This window comes from Eucalyptus grandis, chromosome 6 (genome assembly GCF_016545825.1).
Source record: "Eucalyptus grandis isolate ANBG69807.140 chromosome 6, ASM1654582v1, whole genome shotgun sequence".
NCBI classification, from domain to species: Eukaryota; Viridiplantae; Streptophyta; class Magnoliopsida; order Myrtales; family Myrtaceae; genus Eucalyptus; species Eucalyptus grandis.
Window position 1 is genome coordinate 52,999,729 of NC_052617.1, and position 18,168 is coordinate 53,017,896.

The following is an 18,168-nucleotide window of genomic DNA, read 5'->3' on the forward strand; positions in this document are numbered from 1 at the left end:
GGGAACGTCAAAAATAATGTGTGCGGAGTGTCCAACGATTCAGCTTGTAGGATGACCACTAATCGAACTGAATTGTGTCCCATGATTAGAATAGGAGTTATCATGGACGGTCAATCAATGGGCGCTTCAGCTTGTAGGAGGACCACTCAGCGTACTGAATTGCCGCTCTCACAACCTAAGTAGTACGAACATGCGACATGGACACGTGACACGACACGACACGCCGACACGTCATTTCTCAAAAATAAAGAATTCCGACACATTGAAACACGTTATTATTAAATAAATATTTTTATTTTTAATTCATTTGATTTAAATTCACAAATAAATAAATAGTTTACAATGAATTTATACTAATAATATTAATAAATCTATTCATAGAAAATTTGAAAAACATATTCACAGTTAATGCGTAACCATATTTAGGAACATGTTTTTAACTTTAATAAAAATTATGAATAAGACTAATGACTAACAAAAAAATAAAATCAACTTTATTTAAATAAATCTATAATATTTTATAATCATCAAAATTGATTATTATTTAACATTCAATATTTTTATTTTTCGAAATAATTTTTTAACTCATTTATTTATTTTTATAACAAAAATAACTTTATTGCTCAAAATTATTTCCCTCTCTTTTTTCTCTCAACTCTCGTCCCCAAAAAATCATTTCTCTCTTTGTTTCTCTCTCCCCTATCCCTCACGTCACCCCCAAAATTTTTCCTCAATTTTTTACCTACTCTCTCTCTCTCTCTTCCTCTCCCCCGTTTCTCTCTCTTCTATCCCCCACGCCACCCCCAAAATCTTTCGTTGATTTCTTCCCTACTCTCTCTCTCTCTCTTCCTCCCCACGACAGCACCTCACGCCACCCCAAGGTCTTGCCCTTGATTTCTTCCCTACTCTCTCTCTCTCTCCCCCTCGACGGCACCAGCTCCCCTGCTACCTACCCCACTCAATCATCCCCAACCCCCGCCCCCATCAATCACCGTCATCCCCCCTCCCTTCTCGGTTTATCTCTTCCCCCACCCCACGCCACCTCCCCTCTCCGGTCTCGATTTCTTTCATCGTCACGCCACCCCCTCTCCGGCTTCAGTTTCTTTCCATTGTCCCCCACCACCCTCCCCCTCGCTAAAACCCTAACCACAGCCTCTTCTTCCTCCTCGTCACACAGCTCTCTCCCGGGCGCCTCATCGCAGTCGCTTGCCGGAAGGGCCCTCTTTCACAACTGCAGCCTCGCTACCGACCCTTCATCACATTGTCGCAAACACGACCCTCTAGATTGCCTGCTCTTCCTCAAGTCCTCCCTCACCGTCTCGGCCTCGCCTCCACCCTCCATCGTCATCCTTTCTCTCGGACACATGCGTTGAAACATGTCGAGAGAAAGGTTGACCACGTGTCGGGAAAATCTGACATGTGTTGACCACATGTCGGAGCGTCACATATCAGAGCGTGTCGGACACGACACGGAAGCTCTGGCAACGTGTCGGTACTTCATAGCTCGCATACAGGAGGGATGACTTCCTTGGAAAAGAGAGACGAATGCATAGTAGAAGGAAGTCTTTAGGGTCTACACAACTTCTATAAAAGCTCTCCGTGAGGCAGTTCAATATATAGTTCAAGCTGCTCAACCAATACATATCACTTCACTCATTCCTTCTTGCCGTCCCTTAGCAAATTAGTACCCATCCATGCTCTTAAAAATGAGACATTCACGTCTCAATTGTGCACAGCTTCGTTGTTCTTGGCTTCTTTTCGCTGCCATTCTTGTGCTATGCTTTAGTGTAGTCATTTCTACTACTAACGAGACAGACAGGTTTGCATTGCTTGCATTCAAGGTTGAAATAACTAATGACCCTTTTGGGCGGCTTAACTCATGGAACGATAGCACTGATTTCTGTCAATGGTATGGGGTTACATGCAATCGTCAACACCACAGAGTCACGGTACTAGACCTCCATTCTCAAGGACTCTCCGGATCCATCTCACCCCATATTGGGAACCTCAGCTTCTTAAGAAAACTATGGCTCCAAAACAATAGCTTCAGCCTTGAAATCCCTACAGAAATTGGCCGGCTGCATCAGCTCCAAATGCTGTATTTATCCAATAATTCACTGACAGGTGAGATTTCTAAGAATATATCAGCTTGCTTGAGCCTCCTATTTCTCCACCTTGAGTACAATCGGTTGGTCGGAGGAATTCCAGCAGAACTAGGCTCTTTGTCAAATCTTCAATTCGTCAACTTTGCTGCGAACCAATTAACTAGTAGCATCCCTTCATCCATAGGGAACTTGTCATCTCTAGAGGCTATTTATTGTTATCAAAATGGTCTAAGTGGGATTATTCCCCAATCTCTAGGTCGTCTCAACAAACTAAAGGTGCTCACCTTGGGAAGTAATGGGCTTTCAGGTACCATTCCACCTACAATCTTCAACTTGTCTTCATTGACTGAAATCGACGTAAGAGCAAACCAGATTCGTGGCAATCTTCCTGAAGATATAGGATTCACTCTCCCGAACCTTCAAGTTTTGATCATTGCTTCTAACCAGTTTGCAGGATCAATTCCTCTGTCGATATCCAATGCCACAAATCTAACACACCTCAACCTAGGAGGCAATGAGCTAGTGGGGAAAGTCCCTTCGTTGGCCAATCTCCATAACCTTCTGAAAGTTACCTTATACACCAATTATCTCGGGACTGGAGGGTTCGATGCAAATGAACTGAGCTTCCTTTGCTCACTAACAAATGCCGTTAATTTGATGATATTGGTGATGCAGGGAAATAGATTTGGTGGGACACTTCCTGCATGCATTGGTAATTTCTCCTCTACTTTTATAGCCCTGCGACTAGGCCAAAATCTGATTTCGGGTGAGATTCTAAGAGAGATTGGTAATCTTGTTAGCTTGCAAGGATTACGGATGGACGATAACCTTATTTCGGGTCCAATCCCATCAGATTTAGGAAAACTTTCCCATCTTGCAAAATTAATCTTGTCAAACAACAATCTGTCTGGCATAATACCACCCTCTTTGCAAAATCTGCAGATGTTGCTCTTTTTAAATCTTTCTAATAACAATCTCAGTGGCCCTGTTATATTTCCCATGGTTGGGAACCTCATCTATTTGGATTTATCTCGGAACCATATGAGTGGAGTCCTTCCGATGGAAATCAAGAACTTGAAACATTTGGATACTTTGGATGTCTCAAGAAATATTTTGGACAGTGAAATCCCAAGCAGTCTAGGCAATTGTGATGGACTCACAGTATTAAGATTGCAAGATAACCTCTTCCATGGACCCATTCCTCAATCAATTAGCTCATTAAGAAGCATCGAGGAATTAGATCTTTCCGTCAACAATTTCTATGGGGAAATTCCACAGTTCTTAGAGAAGTTTCAGTTTTTGGAAAAGCTGAATTTGTCTTACAATCATTTTGAAGGCATGCTACCAACTGAAGGAGTTTTTGGGAACGTGAGTGCGACATTTGTTGCTGGAAATGAAAAGCTCTGTGGAGGAATGCCTATCTTTGAGCTTCCCAAGTGTGTTTCTCAAAACTCCAAAAGTAGAGGGCGAGTCCATAAGTTGAAACTTACCATTGCTATTGTTCTTGGTCTTCTCGGTCTTCTCGGAATAACTCTCGTTGTCACTTTCCTATGTCTGCGTTGGTTGAAGCAAAGAAGAAATGAGCCAATTTCAAGCTCCTTAAGTGATTCATTGTTTAATCTATCTTATGGAACTCTCCTAAAAGCGACTAATGGTTTTTCTTCAACTAATTTGATTGGGGTCGGAAGTTTTGGGTCTGTCTACAAGGGGCTGCTCCAAGAGAATGGAAATGTCATTGCGGTGAAAGTGCTTAATTTAACGCGGCATGGTGCACTCAAGAGCTTCAAAGCTGAGTGCGAAGCGTTAAAGAGTATAAAACACAGAAATCTTCTCAAAGTCTTGACAGCGTGCTCAGGCGTTGATTATAAGGGTGATGAGTTTAAGGCTTTAGTTTATGAGTTCATGATCAATGGCAACCTAGAAGAGTGGTTGCACCCAAATCCAGCTCCAAATGTTGCGGATGGGCACTTGAAGAAATTGAGTCTCCTCCAAAGGATAAACATTTCCATAGATGTTGCTTTTGCATTAGATTATCTCCACAATCAATGCGAAAGCCCAATTATTCATTGTGATCTAAAGCCAAGCAATGTCCTTCTAGATGCTGACATGGTTGGACATGTTGGTGACTTTGGGTTGACGAAGATTGTCCTTGAATCCATGTTTGACACTAGAGCAAGTATGAGCTCTGTTGGTTTAAAAGGAACAATTGGTTATACCGCTCCCGGTAAACATCTCCCCCTTAGACTTTCATTATCAACTTGTCCTCATAGACACTAGTGCTTTTTTTATCCTTTCTTCAAGAAACTATTTTGTGAATTCAAATTTTTGTTTTTGACATTTCTTACGCCACGGCATATGTAAACTGCAGAATATGCTAACGGAAGTCCAGTCTCAAGAGAAGGCGATGTTTACAGTTACGGCATTCTCTTATTAGAGATGTTCACGGGATTAAGTCCCACTAGCGACATGTTCAGAGATAATTTGAGTCTTCATAATTATGTTGACAAGGCTCTGCCCCTACAAGCTAAGGAGATTACCGATCCCGTGCTGTTTCACGAAGGAGAAGGCCACAACAGTTCCCAAGATTTGCCTCACGAAAGAAACTGCATACTTCAGGAATGTCTGGAAACAATATATTATATTGGACTCGCTTGCTCTGTGGAGGAGCCTCGAAGACGCATGAGAATCAACAAAGTCGCAACCCAGCTACACTCGATCAAGAAGAAACTTTTTGCAGTTTCTTCACTTGGATAGATGAGTCACGTATAGATGACATCAAAAGTAGTATGTTCTTCATTTCCTTTAATAAATCTCTCTAGTGCTATTTGCGAATGAAAAGGAAAGGACGAATGTCCAACTTTCGTAATTTCCCTCCGAATCGGAGAGAGTATCTACCCGACATTCCAACTTTAAGCCATCAATTCACACTATTTAACATTTTTTTTAGTCTAAATGACACTTCATGACATATTTATGGGATAAAAAGCCAAATTTATGAGCTAAATTCACCTGTAATTACGGATTCAATATACACTTAAATGGGACAAGTGCCCTGTGAGCTCTACAAGGCTCTGCTCTTTATATGGTTCCATTGCTATCAGGGTGTCGTCTAACGTTGTTGATTGAATCTGGTTTGCAGGTCTACCAAAAAAAATGACAATACTTGAAAAGTTTTATTGCAACTGGTTAAGGTCTATCCACACCCCTAAAAAACTGAAATGCAATGGGTTTTATTTAAATACGGCGTCCCCCCAATTAACAATTCTGATATTTGGGGTGAATCTTCAAACATCACATTTGAGCAAAAATCTCGTTTTAGTCCTGACCAAAAGTAACGGTTTGCATCAAAGGTTGATTCTCAAAGCTTGAAGTTTTGGGACTCGAATGGTCTTGTTGCCAACCGCTTCTATATAATTGTTGTTTTGTCTGCGTTTCCGTCCTTCAAAGTCAATAAGCTAGTCCATTATCCAAAAGGCGATTGAAACGTCATTATGCAGCCTTTTCTCGAGGACTTACTAACCTCGTTATGTTTGGAAAGTATTCCGGTTCAATATGGTCACTATGTATGGATGTTCCAATGGAGCAGCCAGTTGTTTGGTTGGGCAGTCGATCTCCATTTTTCATTATGTTTATTCCTTTTCTTTCACCATTTTATTAGATTGATGCCGATTCCTCTTCAGCGACTTGTCATTCCAGTTTAGTATCACATTACTAGGCTAGTTAGTAGTTAAAACTTACAAGTATCCGGTGTCCTGGCTGCTTCTTTTCCTGTTCATACGCAACCATCTAACTCAATCTTGTGCTCCTGTGTGCAGGTGCACTTCACGAGCTGTGATATTCCCTGTTATAAGCAGATAAACAAATGATTCCAGCAATACATATAAATAAGGGTACTAAGAAAATTTCTAAACAGAAGGGTCTGTTACATAATTATTCATTTGAGTTGAGACAGCTTATATGGAAGAACAGCAAAATCCAGAGAAAACTAGACACTCTAGAAAAACAATCTCCTAGTTCTGGAAGATAACAGAGGTTGGAAGTAGAGTGAAACCAATCCCGCTTTATGTGTACACTCCCCAGTCAACAGCACATTGAAATATGATATTGTTAACATCCATTTCACTCAATTTAAAAAGAAAAAAAAAATGAAAATCACAGTTTTGGAATAATTTTACCCTCAGTTTCTCGATTTGATTCCTCAGAGACTGCTGGAACTTGGTTTCCCCAACAAGATCTGCTAACAGAACTTTTTGTTCCTTTTCCAAGGTCTCAATATCCATTGCCCTTAGCTCCTCCTGCATCGTACCACAGCAAACAAAGATGCTGAGTCTTAACTACAACCAAGTGCAATCAATACAAAGTCCTGGACCTGTATTTCAAGGATCCATTTTAGAACCAAGTTCAGCAGAGAAGCCAAACCACATTAATAGAACTTCAAGTTAGCTATATTTGTAATGATTTGGTTCATTAAAACCAAATGCAGACATTCTACATTGGTATTGCATGAACTACAAGTATTATGGTGATTGAGTACAACCTATACTTGACAAAACCTATTGCCTTGATACTCACCTGGAACTCATTTGACTGGCTTTTCAGTTGCTCAATTTGCTGCTTCATCTGCAATAATAGGCGTTGCCTAGCACCATTAGTGTTCATGAAGAAATGATGATAAGATGTAAATCTATTAGCACCATTTTAGTGTTCAACTGAAAAAATTATAAATGCCAAATGATAAGCTGTAAAATCAAAGCCAAAACCCCCTAGGATATTATTAGCATGTAATTTGAATCCTAATGTTTAAAATTGTTGCCTCTTAACAACTTTACTTCTAGTGATTAAAAATTGTACATCACACTCATGCCAAATGGCGAAATTAACAGATAATGATGGAGGCATGAGTACCAAATCAAAGCTAAAACCCCCCTAGAGGTATCAGTTTAGTCGATTAGGCATGTAATTTGAATCGACCTGCTCCATGGCAGTTTTCTGCCAGATTATAAAATTGGAATGGAATGTGCTTCATTCAGGACCCTGAGTTGGCATGCTCTATTTTTCTAGTGCTTATTTCCAAGATGAGCAGTGTGGTGCACATTATCACATGTCCGCTCTAAGCTTTGACAATTAGTGAAAATCATTTTAATCAGAGAAGTGAAATCAATACATTGTGAAATTTAGATATGAACTTAACTGCAGAATTTTCTACAGCTAGCTTAGCTTTTGCTCTTTTGATCTCGTCAAGTTTTGCTGCAACAGAATCCACCCTTGTTCTGTCAGTTCAAGCATTAAATTTAAGTAACTACGCTGTTCAATGAACATAATTCTTTTGTTTTTAGTTTTGTATGTAAGTACCATGTTATCAAAAAGGAGGTGATTGGAAAGTTTGCCTCCTGCTGCAAAGGTATCAGCATTAGATATCAAAAGTAAACCGCAATGGAAGTTTTTGTAACACAAAACCTCACGGTGTACAGTACAGGAGCATGGCTTCCAATTGTATCTGCTTACTGACACTTACATGCAAGTGATAAGTTTTCCTGGTGTAGATCCTGCCTTAAGTTGAAACATCAGATTGCGATGACCAGATGAAGCAGCAAACAGCCTGACAACAATTGGCAGTGCTCCAGCATAAATTAAGGAAAGGTTGACAGAGACTCAGCAGTTATTAAAGGGAACTGGCTAACATATCTCAATAATATATTTGTCAAACTAAACTCATACCAAAGCAAAGAAAAATGAAACCATTCTTGTTTTAAGTGTATGGCAAAATGATGATCTATGCTGAAGAAACAGGTGTCAAGCTGTTAAAAAGCACAATAGATCATGACGACATGAAAATAAAAACTCCAAAGAAGATCACATGTATGGTCTAATAGGTCAAACTTGAAAAGGCTAAATACCCATACCTCCAGCTGTAACCTTTTCTTCATCCAATGTTTCCTTGACCTGCCAATATTCTGGTTAGCAAAGAACTGCTATGGTCTAAAAACCTTATTACTAACCATTTGGCTGCAAGGTAATAGCCAAGGCAGACATAAGAGAATTGAAGGTGGTTAACAGACTCTTTCCGAGAGGGGAACCATAATATAATTAATATTAGAGGTCCCATCATAAATTCAGCCTTCAGTACACAAAATAAAAAATGTTCAGCCTTTCGAAGATCAATATTGAGGAACTACAAGAGGGAAAAAAGTGACTGAAGTAATGCAAACCAAGATGTTTGTACTTGTTTGTGAGCGAGTGAATTTAAAAGTACATATATGGTAGGAGCACAACAAAGGATGATCCTCCTCCATATGACAAATTTAAAATCTGAAGGTAACAGCAAGTCCAAAAGAAGAATAAACAAAAAGGAGTACCAAGTCATGCACTCCTGTGTCTGGGCTTGGCTTGCGACAGTTAAGCCATCCCTAAAAGAACAGGATAAAAAACTGTCAGCTTGGTGGACATTCTGAAGTTGAGAGGTCAAAACTTGAGAAATCTTACTTGTAGCTTCTGGAATTTGACATCTATATCCTCAGCAACCTTGGCATAGTAAGTGCTGAAAGTGCAAGAAATTCAGTGAAGAGGTGAAGAACACAGCATCTTTTGGGTTCAAGGACACAACAAAATTAGATACTTGAGAACAGGCCAGTAACCTTTTCTCAACAAGTTTGGCCAATAAGCTTACTCCTTGGTGGACTAGCTCCAAAGTCTGCACAGAACTCCAACAAGTATTTATGGTAAGATAAAATTACCCAAGTTTTCTTTATTAAGCATAATCGATCATGTGGAAAGCCTCACACTCCAGCATATATATCACCATCCACCATATCAGATCCAACTCAATTTCCTTAAATATAAATAATAAACACAAGGTTGCACAGTACAGAAATCTCACACAATTGACTTTAAAAGTGTCAAAATCAAAATTACATATGCTCTTGCCAGTTCTACATGGATAAACTTGAAAATCAACACAGAAATGAGTGAAAAATTACCTATCTTCACACATTTGGATAATTCCTATTCGAGTATTAGCGGCTTCGACAGCCAAGTATTAAAGCAAATAGCACTTTAGCACATAAAATTTGTCTCCAGGGAAACTATGAAAAGGCTCCAGGAAAAAGATATTTATGCATTTCATCACTGGTCTGACTGCCTTTTAGGATCTCAGCTCATATCAGATAAACGTCCATGTCCGGTAAATTGAAAGACAAATTTGAAAATTTACCAACTTCCTCACCATCCTCACATTCTGCTACTGACCCAAATCTAAAATCCATGTTGACATTAGAGTTCTGCTTGACGTCCCAAGCTATGTACTAGCCATCTAAAGCAGCCAAACTGTAATCTTGAAACTATTCTCTGTAAGCTATCTATCAACCTTCGGTGGTATATTAGTTTTTAATACAATGTCTAACTCTCCAGAATTATTTTGAGATGTATGATCGTCTCCATTCCCACAACATATTACAGTGCTTTTATGCACTAACCTGATCATCAGAAAAGCCATTACACAAAAAATAATCGCTGCAAACAATAGAGTTCAATACTTCTCTTCATCTGGTATCTTTCTATCTCGGAGTGGACTAAGGCCTGAACTTTAAGTCACAGATTTTCTTTAAGATATCATGAAGCTAGCAGCTTGAACAAATTATTCACATCAACACAAGCAAAAGACCAATCAACTAATAGAGAGACATATACTTGAGGAAGGACGCGGCATACTATTTCTGTTGAATTGGATGCAAAGTTGAATTTCAACGTGATAGAATGGTGGAAAAGATTTTTCCAAGTTCCACACATTACATCTCAGCGTAAGATTTATCTCTGGAGTTAATGAGTAAGGCAGGTAGAATAGCATCTTATCACAAGATCTCGGTGAAGGACGGATATCACAGTTCAGCATATCAGATATAAGGCTGAAGATCACTTCCTTTTTCAGAACCCAACAGGTGATCGTGTTCTTCTTTTCCTCTCTTTTGGTGAAGTTTGTCTAACTCATCACTATTAATTAAATTACACATATTTGAATAAGGAGGAGCTCTACCTGCATCAGTGTGCGACAATCAGCTTCCAAAGAAGCGACCTTTCTCTGTTTGTCCAATATCTGAGAGCATATTTGACCTTTTGAAGTCATCATCTGCTCTGTTCCTTCTTTAAGCTTCTGAATTTCAGATTTTGCTGGACAAACAACGTTTTTAAAAAGAAAAGGAAGTTAAGTCCTCTAAGAAAAGGAAAAGATTGTTTGCTTTTAACAAGTCTATACAGTAGCTTGCACAACAAAATCACCCGAAAGCAGTCATGATTGAAACACGAGGATAAAAAGATTTTGGCCAAACTAACAATAACTTGCACGAATTGATTGTGTAAATACTTTCAAGGAGATATAGAAGAAGAGTAAAGCTTAAATTTAAAAAGTTACTGTAATTATCACACACGAGGTGAAGAAGAATCATGCAGCTCTTGAATCCCTACAACAAGGTCCATAACCCATCAACTGATAGGGACAGGAGAACAAACACCAGCTCAGCATTGGAAAGATGCTCTCTGAAACAAACAGAAATATCAATTATGGATTGGAAAGATGCTCTCTGAAACAAACAGAATTATCAATTAATGCGCATCAAATAATTGGGTGTTCTCATGTACAAAGAGACCTAGCAAGCATGCACCTCTTTAGTTAAACGTCTTTCAGCTACAACTCCGCTAATAAAGCATCATCATGATTCAACTTACCATCATCTTCATCTTATATGTAAATTTAAAATGATAATCAACACTAATTTGATAAAAGATTGACATTTAGTGTAATTAGTACTACCCAGGGACGACTCATATTGAGAGTTAAAATAATGTCAGCTTAACTGAAAAGCATTCACTCATGAAAAGCTTTGCATGAATCTCGCTTGAATTTAAATATCCAACACGAATATAGGCAATGAGTTTAGAGAAAGCATTGCATACTATACTGAACTCTTGCAGAAAGTTATTGCGGTTTTTAGTATGTAGTCCACAGGTAGATAAGCAAAAGTGTAGATCAGGTAATACATAAGTTCACAAATACATCAATCATGTGTGCCTGAGCGTGGTCATGTGTGTAAGAGAAAGTAGCACATGAGAGAGATAAACTGAACCAGAAGTGAGGTCGCTTTCCAGAGATTGAATGGTAGTAATCTGCATCTGCTCTTCGACTGAGATCTTGGCCGCCTGATCCTCCACATCTTTCAATTCACAATTGCAACTCAGCAACATTTATTTACAGAAGGTGTACATGTTTTTCTTTCAGAGAACGACAGGTATAGAAGTACCGTTCATTCGATATCACAGAGCCTTCCTGTACTGCAAGTATTCCTCCATCTTCAAACTGTAAAGACATTCATATCACTTGCCGCACCATGTACCAAAGCGGAAAATCATCAAACAAAGGCGCTTTTCCCTTAAAAATTTCTGTGCGGCAATACTGCGTCGTAAAACTCAAATCTAGCGAAAGCAAGGGCTTATATTCCCGATTATGAACTAGCGTCTCCAACTCCTTCGTCAACAGAGCCCCGAGCTAAGACAGACCGAGTAAGAACTGGACATTCATCGGAACCCTCTGCATCACACGACATTGACGATAGAGAAGCTCTAACGCAGTGATGAACGCAACCACCTAATCACGCAACAAGATCACAGGAACGCGTCGTTCGGCCGTAACCGCCAGACGACCGAACGAAGCGCGCTCAGGTTCTCGAAAGAGGCGGAGCTAAGTACAGAGACGCGCCAGCGATGGAGGAGTCGCGAGCTCGTGAAGGCGGCGCCGTCGCGAGCTCGACGTCGCCGACGATCGCGCTGGGCCGGCGCCAGCGACGGTGCTGTGAGCTCGCGATCGCGGCAATCCCTGGACGAAGACCAAGAGCGAGAGACGCACCTGATGAGGGAGACGACCGAGCGGTTTGGCTTTGGGGAGTGGGGAGTGAAGCTGGAGCAGAGGGAGGATGGGAAGATCGGACGTCGGCGAGATTGGTTAACATTGGGCGCCAAAGAGACGCCGATTTCTAGCCTGACCTGTCCCACCCACGGAGAGCGGCCAAAAAAAATTTAAAAAAATAAAAAGTTTAAAAAGGGAAGGAAATGACTCTAATACCCTTCACTAAATTGACGTGCCCAACTTTTTTTTGAACGGTGACTTGCACACTCAAATATTCACTTAAACTTGATCCTCTAGCTCCTTTTCCTCGGGAATTTTAAAAATGGTGGAAAGAAACCATTGGTATTGACATCCCCGAGTGATTATCATAATTGTATACCTGCGATAAAATATTTAGTTTGAGTCATAAAACTGCTTATTTTGAACAAGTCTCTTTTATTGCCACCTTCTTATTCTTATTCTAATTCTAATAGGAGTAAAGCTTTTTTTTTTTTTTGGGGGGAAACAATGAAGGAGGGGAAGGTCTTGAAAAATAAAGAGACGTAGAAAGAGGCGACTTCTAAAATTTCTGACAATTAGTCTTCCATAACTAGTAGATTTCCCAGTAGAATGTGGCCTTCTTCTTTTTTTTCTGCCATGATATTGACATGTTGATTTGCTTGTCTAAATATGTGCTTCATCCTATATTGAGGAAAGCTCTTGAGGAGAGCTCTTCAATTTACGCTCTATGACAGATTTGGAGTTAAACACATTTCGAAAAAATGATTGCTTATATCACTTTGATAAGAGAATGATAATTATTTTCATTATGCACAAATATGTTTAAACATAAATTATCATCAATAACTAAAACATTTTTCACAAAATAAACAGGGCGTTAAGATATGAAAGTTGCAAGGATACTGCGTAGTAGTCTCGTCAAAACCAAAACACACGGGTAATGTTCATCCTCCTCTCCATTTGGGCGACTTTTTCACTGTTCTCACCAGCCAGTCGTTGGCTTGGTGCGGGAGATCCAGCCATCCATCTGCGCTGGTTTTTGGAGGATTGTCTCGTCTTTCCATCCTCATCAGACCCACTGAAGGCTTTTACCTATCTCTCCTTGAGCGGCTAAGATGGTTGCTTTAGGTTAGGGTTTTTCTCGGTCTTTTGCCATGGATCCCCCCGAGCAAAACTTGGCCCCTGTTCCTCGAGCTGCTGGAGACCGCCAGGCCTCGGGCAAAGCCCACATGCTCGCTGAAAGTAGTCGAGCTCAAGGCCAAAGCAGACCCTCCTCTGCTCGGCCCCGAAGTAAGCTTCCCCTGCACGACCCCCTGTTCAAGCGAGTTCGCGTGAAGGCCCCCGAGCTATTGAAACCTGGAGAGGACGAAGCAGAGTCAGGCGACCTGGTATTCATCCTCAAACTCAAGATCGCCCTCCCAATGGGCCCAATTCAGCCCCCGAGCGTTCGTGGGCAAATGTGGCTAAGCTTGCAGTAAGAGGGTATAGTCTGTCTTACATACCTCCCTCTGTTTTTGAGAATATAACTGTGGTTGAATTATCTGAGGATATTCTGGATGCTGTGGACCCAATTTGGCATGAATGCCTTGTTGGCTTCTTTGTGGGACGTAAGCTTCCGTTTAAGCTTATAGAAGATACTCTAAGGAAGATGTGGGGGACTAATCTTGCTGAGGTAATGGCGAATGATGATGGCTTTTATATGCTTCATGTCCCGGACCCGGACTCTAGAAGAAGGATTCTAGAAGATGGACCTTGGACTGTGGCTAGAGTTCCGTTGGTTCTCCAACAGTGGCACCCTCTTCTGGATTTGAAGAAGGAAATCCAATCTTCTGTCCCTGTTTGGGTTAGATTGAAAAATTTGCCTTTTGCCTTCTGGTCTGTCCATGGTATTAGTGCTACGGCGAGTTCTATTGGAAAGCCACTCTATGTGGATCGGAGAACTGAGCAGAGAAAGACCATTTCCTATGCTCGTGTTTGTATAGAGATCTCGGCCAAGGTGCCTCGCTGTGATTCTGTGGAGATTATCTAGCAATGGAGAACCCCGCCTGGTGAAAGTCGAATATGAGTGGTTGCCTATCTCTTGCCCAACTGTGGATGTTTTGGACACAAATGTCCTGTTATGGAGCACCCCCACAGGCCAACTGTAACCCCTTCTACTACCCCTGGGACTGGTGTCCTCGAGCCTGCCCCTATTGTGGAGCAATCTGCTGCTACTGATGAGGAAGGGTGGGTGCAGGCCCGAAGTAAGAAGAAGAAGAAGGAAGGAGCTAAGTCTAAGAATGCTGGCCTCTCTCAAGTGGCGTCTGCAAGTTCTGCTGAACCCTGCCTTCCTGTGCCCCTAAGCTAGAACATCTAGATCAGGGTCCCTCTGAGCTTCCCTCGGCTTTGGATTCATCATCTTTGCCTGTTGCAACTCAAGTTATGATATCTTCATCCTCTACCTCCTCTTCTAGGTCGGATGATGACTTGGAAGATGAGCAGGGTAGCTCAAATGAAGAAGACAGATTGCTGAAGGAATTCTCTGCGGTGGTTGATACCCCAAAGCAACTGAAAATTGATGGAGCCTTCTCTGCCCCACTACAGATCCCCCTGAAGCAACCTGACCCGGATTTAGCCCCTTCGGTTCCAAAATCTGCTTCTCCTCCTAAGCCGGTCTCAAGCCGACGAAGGTCAAGCAATAGACAGTGATGTTCTCCCTCCTCTTTTATGAATATAGGAGTATGGAATATTAGGGTCTTTCTCACCCCATTAAACAAGCGCAAGTTAAAAACTTTATTAGCTCCAACAAAATTTATTGTGTGGGTATAGTGGAAACGAGAGTTCCTGAATCCCGGTTCGCTTCCATCTCCTCGGGGCTTGCTGTGGGATGGAATTGGCTGGCTAACTATGATTCTTCTCATCGTGGGAGAATCTGGATTGGGTGGAATCCCCGCTTAGTGGAGTTTGTTGGGTCTTCCTCCTTCGCCCAAGCGATCCATGGCAAGCTTAAGTCCTTGGATTCTGGGGTTGAATTTAATTTCTCTTTAGTGTATGCTGAACACACGTTTGTTTTGCGGCGGCCTCTCTGGGACGACCTTTCTCGCCTCGGCAATAGCCTTTTGGACTGTCCTTGGCTGGTGGCTGGTGATTTCAATGCCATTCGGGACCCATCGGATAGGGTTGGGGGCTCAGATGCTTGGCTTCCATCTTTTGATGAGTTTGGACAGTGTCTAGATCGAGCGGAACTAGATGACTTGAGATATGTTGGGTATCGATTCACTTGGTCGGCCTCCTTGGGCTCTAACCGCAAAATGAGGAAGATCAACGAGTCTTGGTAAATCCTAAGTGGTGTTTGGAGTTTTCCTTCTCGAAGCTTCCTTTTTGGCTCCAGGTATCTCTAACCACTCCCCAATGGTTATTAGAGTTTTGCCTGCTTCCACTCTTAAAAAGCCATTCAAGTTTTTCAACTATTGGATGAAGCACCCAGATTTCCACAGCATTGTCTCACAGGTGTGGGATAGGCCGGTTACTAGTTTCCCTTTGTTTAGGCTCACTTGTAAGTTGAAGGCTCTTAAGTTTGGCCTCAAGCAGCTTAATAGAGAGGAGTTCTCAGATATCTCGGTTAGGACAGTCAATGCTCGGAATGCTCTATTGTGCACTCAAGACGCTCTTCAGCATGACCTTGGAAATATCCAGCTTGTGGCTTTAGAGAGGGAGCAGCTTTTGACCTTCTCGGACCTTCGACTCCAGGAGGAGTCTTTTTACCGGCAAAAATCTCGGATTAGGTGGCTTAAGGAAGGGGATCAAAACACTAAATTCTTCCACCACACTGTTAATAGAAGAAATCTGACCAATAGAATTCTTTCGGTTGAGGATTCTCAGGGTTCCTTAGTTTCTGACCCGGTTGAGGTGCAGCGGGCTTTTGTTTCTCATTTCCAAGATCTACTTTCACCAAGGGACCCCCCTTCGCGGCCTGAGGTGCAGGAGATCCGTGCGGTGTTGCAGCAAACCCTTGATCCCGACCAGGTCAGTAGTCTTGCTTGTCCGATCTCTGACTTGGAAATTCATGACTCTTTATTCTCTCTTGTGGGGGGAAAGGCTCTTGGTCCTGATAGATTCAATGCTGAATTTTTCAAATGTAATTGGAATGTGGTTGGGTCGTTGGTTACGGAAGCTGTAAGAGATTTCTTTAACTCTGGAAACTTATTGCGTGAGATTAACAACACAATCTTAGTCTTGGTGCCTAAAGTTCCAAATGCTACTTCGGTAAATGATTATAGACCGATTGCTTGTTGTAACACGATTTACAAGTGCATCACGAAGATTATTGCCAATCGCTTAGCGGTTGTGCTGCCCTCCATTATTAGTCTTCCCCAGAATGCTTTTGTGAAGGGCCGGAGAATCAGTGATAATATCTTGTTAGCCCAGGAGTTATTTAGTGGCTTTCATGTTGACCCATATTTGCCGAAATGTGCTATTAAGGTTGATTTTCAAAAGGCTTATGATACTCTTGATTGTGGCTTCTTGGAATTAACTCTTCTTGCATTTGGTTTTCCTAACCACTTGATTGGGCTTATTATGTCCTGTGTCCGATCCCCGAAGTTCTCTATCTCTATCAACGGAGCACTTCATGGTTTCTTTTCTAGTGGTAGGGGGCTTCGCCAAGGCGATCCTATGTCCCCTTATCTCTTTACACTTGCTATGGAGGTGTTTTCCGGAATTCTCCTCCTTAAGTCCAAGCAACCAGGTTTTAAATTCTTTTGGAGATGCAAGCCGACCTCCCTATCGCACCTCTTTTTTGCGGATGATGTGTTCCTTTTTTGTGAAGGCAACATGCTCTCTGTTGCCCTTCTTAAAGAAGGGTTGGACTTATTCTCTTCGTGGAGTGGCCTCTGTCCCAATTTGAGGAAAAGTGAAGTATTCCTAGCTGGTGGGACGGAGGACTTGCGGGCGGAAATCACCCAGACTCTTGGGTTTCAGGAAGGTGTGCTACCTGTCCGTTATCTTGGAGTTCCGATCATTTCATCCCGCCTTGGCAAGGCCGATTGCAATACACTCGTTAATCTTATCACGGCAAGAGTTCAGTCATGGGCTCAACGGTTCCTTTCCTTTGCAGGACGTCTCCAACTTATTAGGTCGGTTCTCCACTCCATCCAAGTTTTTTGGGCTGGTATATTTATGCTCCCTAGAACGGTCCTGGATCGTATTGAGCAAATATTCAGGCAATTCCTATGGAAAGGCCCGGTTCTGGGGAGAGGGGGAGCAAAAGTTGCGTGGGATGAAGTTTGCCTCCCTAAGAAAGAGGGAGGACTTGGAATTCGATCCCTTAGGGTTAGCAACACTGCCTCTATGCTGAAACATATTTGGATTCTATTTACTGATAGGGAATCCCTTTGGTGTAAATGGGTCCATTCTATCTACCTAAAGAGGAAGAACTTCTGGGTTGTGCCGAAGCATACGGTTTGCTCTTGGGCGTGGAGGAAACTCCTTGCTCTGAGGAAGGACTTTCAGCGATTCTTTCTATGGCGTATAGGGGATGGCAAAGCGGTTTCTCTCTGGTTTGATCCTTGGTTACCACAAGGCCCCCTCAACTTGGTCTTCTCTGACATGTACATTTACCGATCGGGTCTGTCTAGGCAAGCTTCGGTTGCTGATTTATACTCCGCTTTAGGCCTGGCGATTAAGCGTATTATTGAAGAGTGGGGTCACACGCTGCCTGTGTTGTCCTAGTCCTCGGATCGGTTTTCGTGGCTTGAGACTACCTCAGGCATTTTTTCTACTGCCTCGGCGTGGGAGGCTATTCGTGCGAAGCGTAATGTGGTTCCTTGGCATTCCTTTGTGTGGAGTAAATCTATTACCCCGAGGCACCAATTCCATTTGTGGCTCATCACAAGGAACCGTCTTCCCACTCAAGTCTTTCTTCTTTCCTTTGGTAGGATTCCTGATGGTACTTGTGCTTTTTGTAACTCTAGACCAGATTCCATTAATCATCTCTTCTTTGGGTGCCCAATTACTGCTGACTTGGCTTCGTTTTGGGCTTCTAAATGCAACCTTATATGGCATGGTACCAAACCATGGCAAGATACTATCTCTTGGGCCCTTAAAGCTCTCTCAGGCGATGACTACTCTCAGGCGATTGCTAGATTTTCCTTCGCTGCGCTTTGCCATCTTATTTGGAAAACTAGGAATGGC

At 41.9% G+C, this 18,168-nt stretch overlaps 2 protein-coding genes across 2 annotated transcripts; one reads left to right on the top strand and one right to left on the bottom strand.

The window, feature by feature from the left end:
• The first annotated feature begins 1,123 nt into the window (after window positions 1–1,123).
• LOC108957219 (probable LRR receptor-like serine/threonine-protein kinase At3g47570) lies at window positions 1,124–5,169 on the top strand. Its single transcript, XM_039315257.1, has 2 exons — window positions 1,124–4,329; window positions 4,474–5,169. Exons 1-2 carry the CDS (start codon window positions 1,695–1,697, stop codon window positions 4,857–4,859), a joined length of 3,021 nt encoding a protein of 1,006 aa, XP_039171191.1. The 5' UTR covers window positions 1,124–1,694; the 3' UTR covers window positions 4,860–5,169.
• Window positions 5,170–8,535: 3,366 nt separating this feature from the next.
• Window positions 8,536–10,615, bottom strand: LOC108960384. The gene is made up of 4 exons (XM_039315164.1): window positions 10,526–10,615; window positions 10,135–10,268; window positions 8,741–8,796; window positions 8,536–8,643 (listed from the first exon to the last, which is right to left on the bottom strand). Exons 1-4 carry the CDS (start codon window positions 10,572–10,574, stop codon window positions 8,568–8,570), a joined length of 315 nt encoding a protein of 104 aa, XP_039171098.1. The 5' UTR covers window positions 10,575–10,615; the 3' UTR covers window positions 8,536–8,567.
• Window positions 10,616–18,168: the final 7,553 nt, after the last annotated feature.

Excerpts from the sequence above, each read along its gene's own strand:
- LOC108957219 (XM_039315257.1), top strand. The coding sequence starts at position 1,695 with ATGCTCTTAAAAATGAGACATTCACGTCTCAATTGTGCACAGCTTCGT. Across the intron at positions 4,330-4,473 it reads AATTGGTTATACCGCTCCCG|AATATGCTAACGGAAGTCCA; the intron begins GTAAACATCTCC and ends TGTAAACTGCAG.
- LOC108960384 (XM_039315164.1), bottom strand. The coding sequence starts at position 10,574 with ATGGACCTTGTTGTAGGGATTCAAGAGCTGCATGATTCTTCTTCACCT. Across the intron at positions 8,797-10,134 it reads ATTGTCGCACACTGATGCAG|ACTTTGGAGCTAGTCCACCA; the intron begins GTAGAGCTCCTC and ends AGTTCTGTGCAG. Across the intron at positions 8,644-8,740 it reads GCCAAACTTGTTGAGAAAAG|CACTTACTATGCCAAGGTTG; the intron begins GTTACTGGCCTG and ends TTGCACTTTCAG.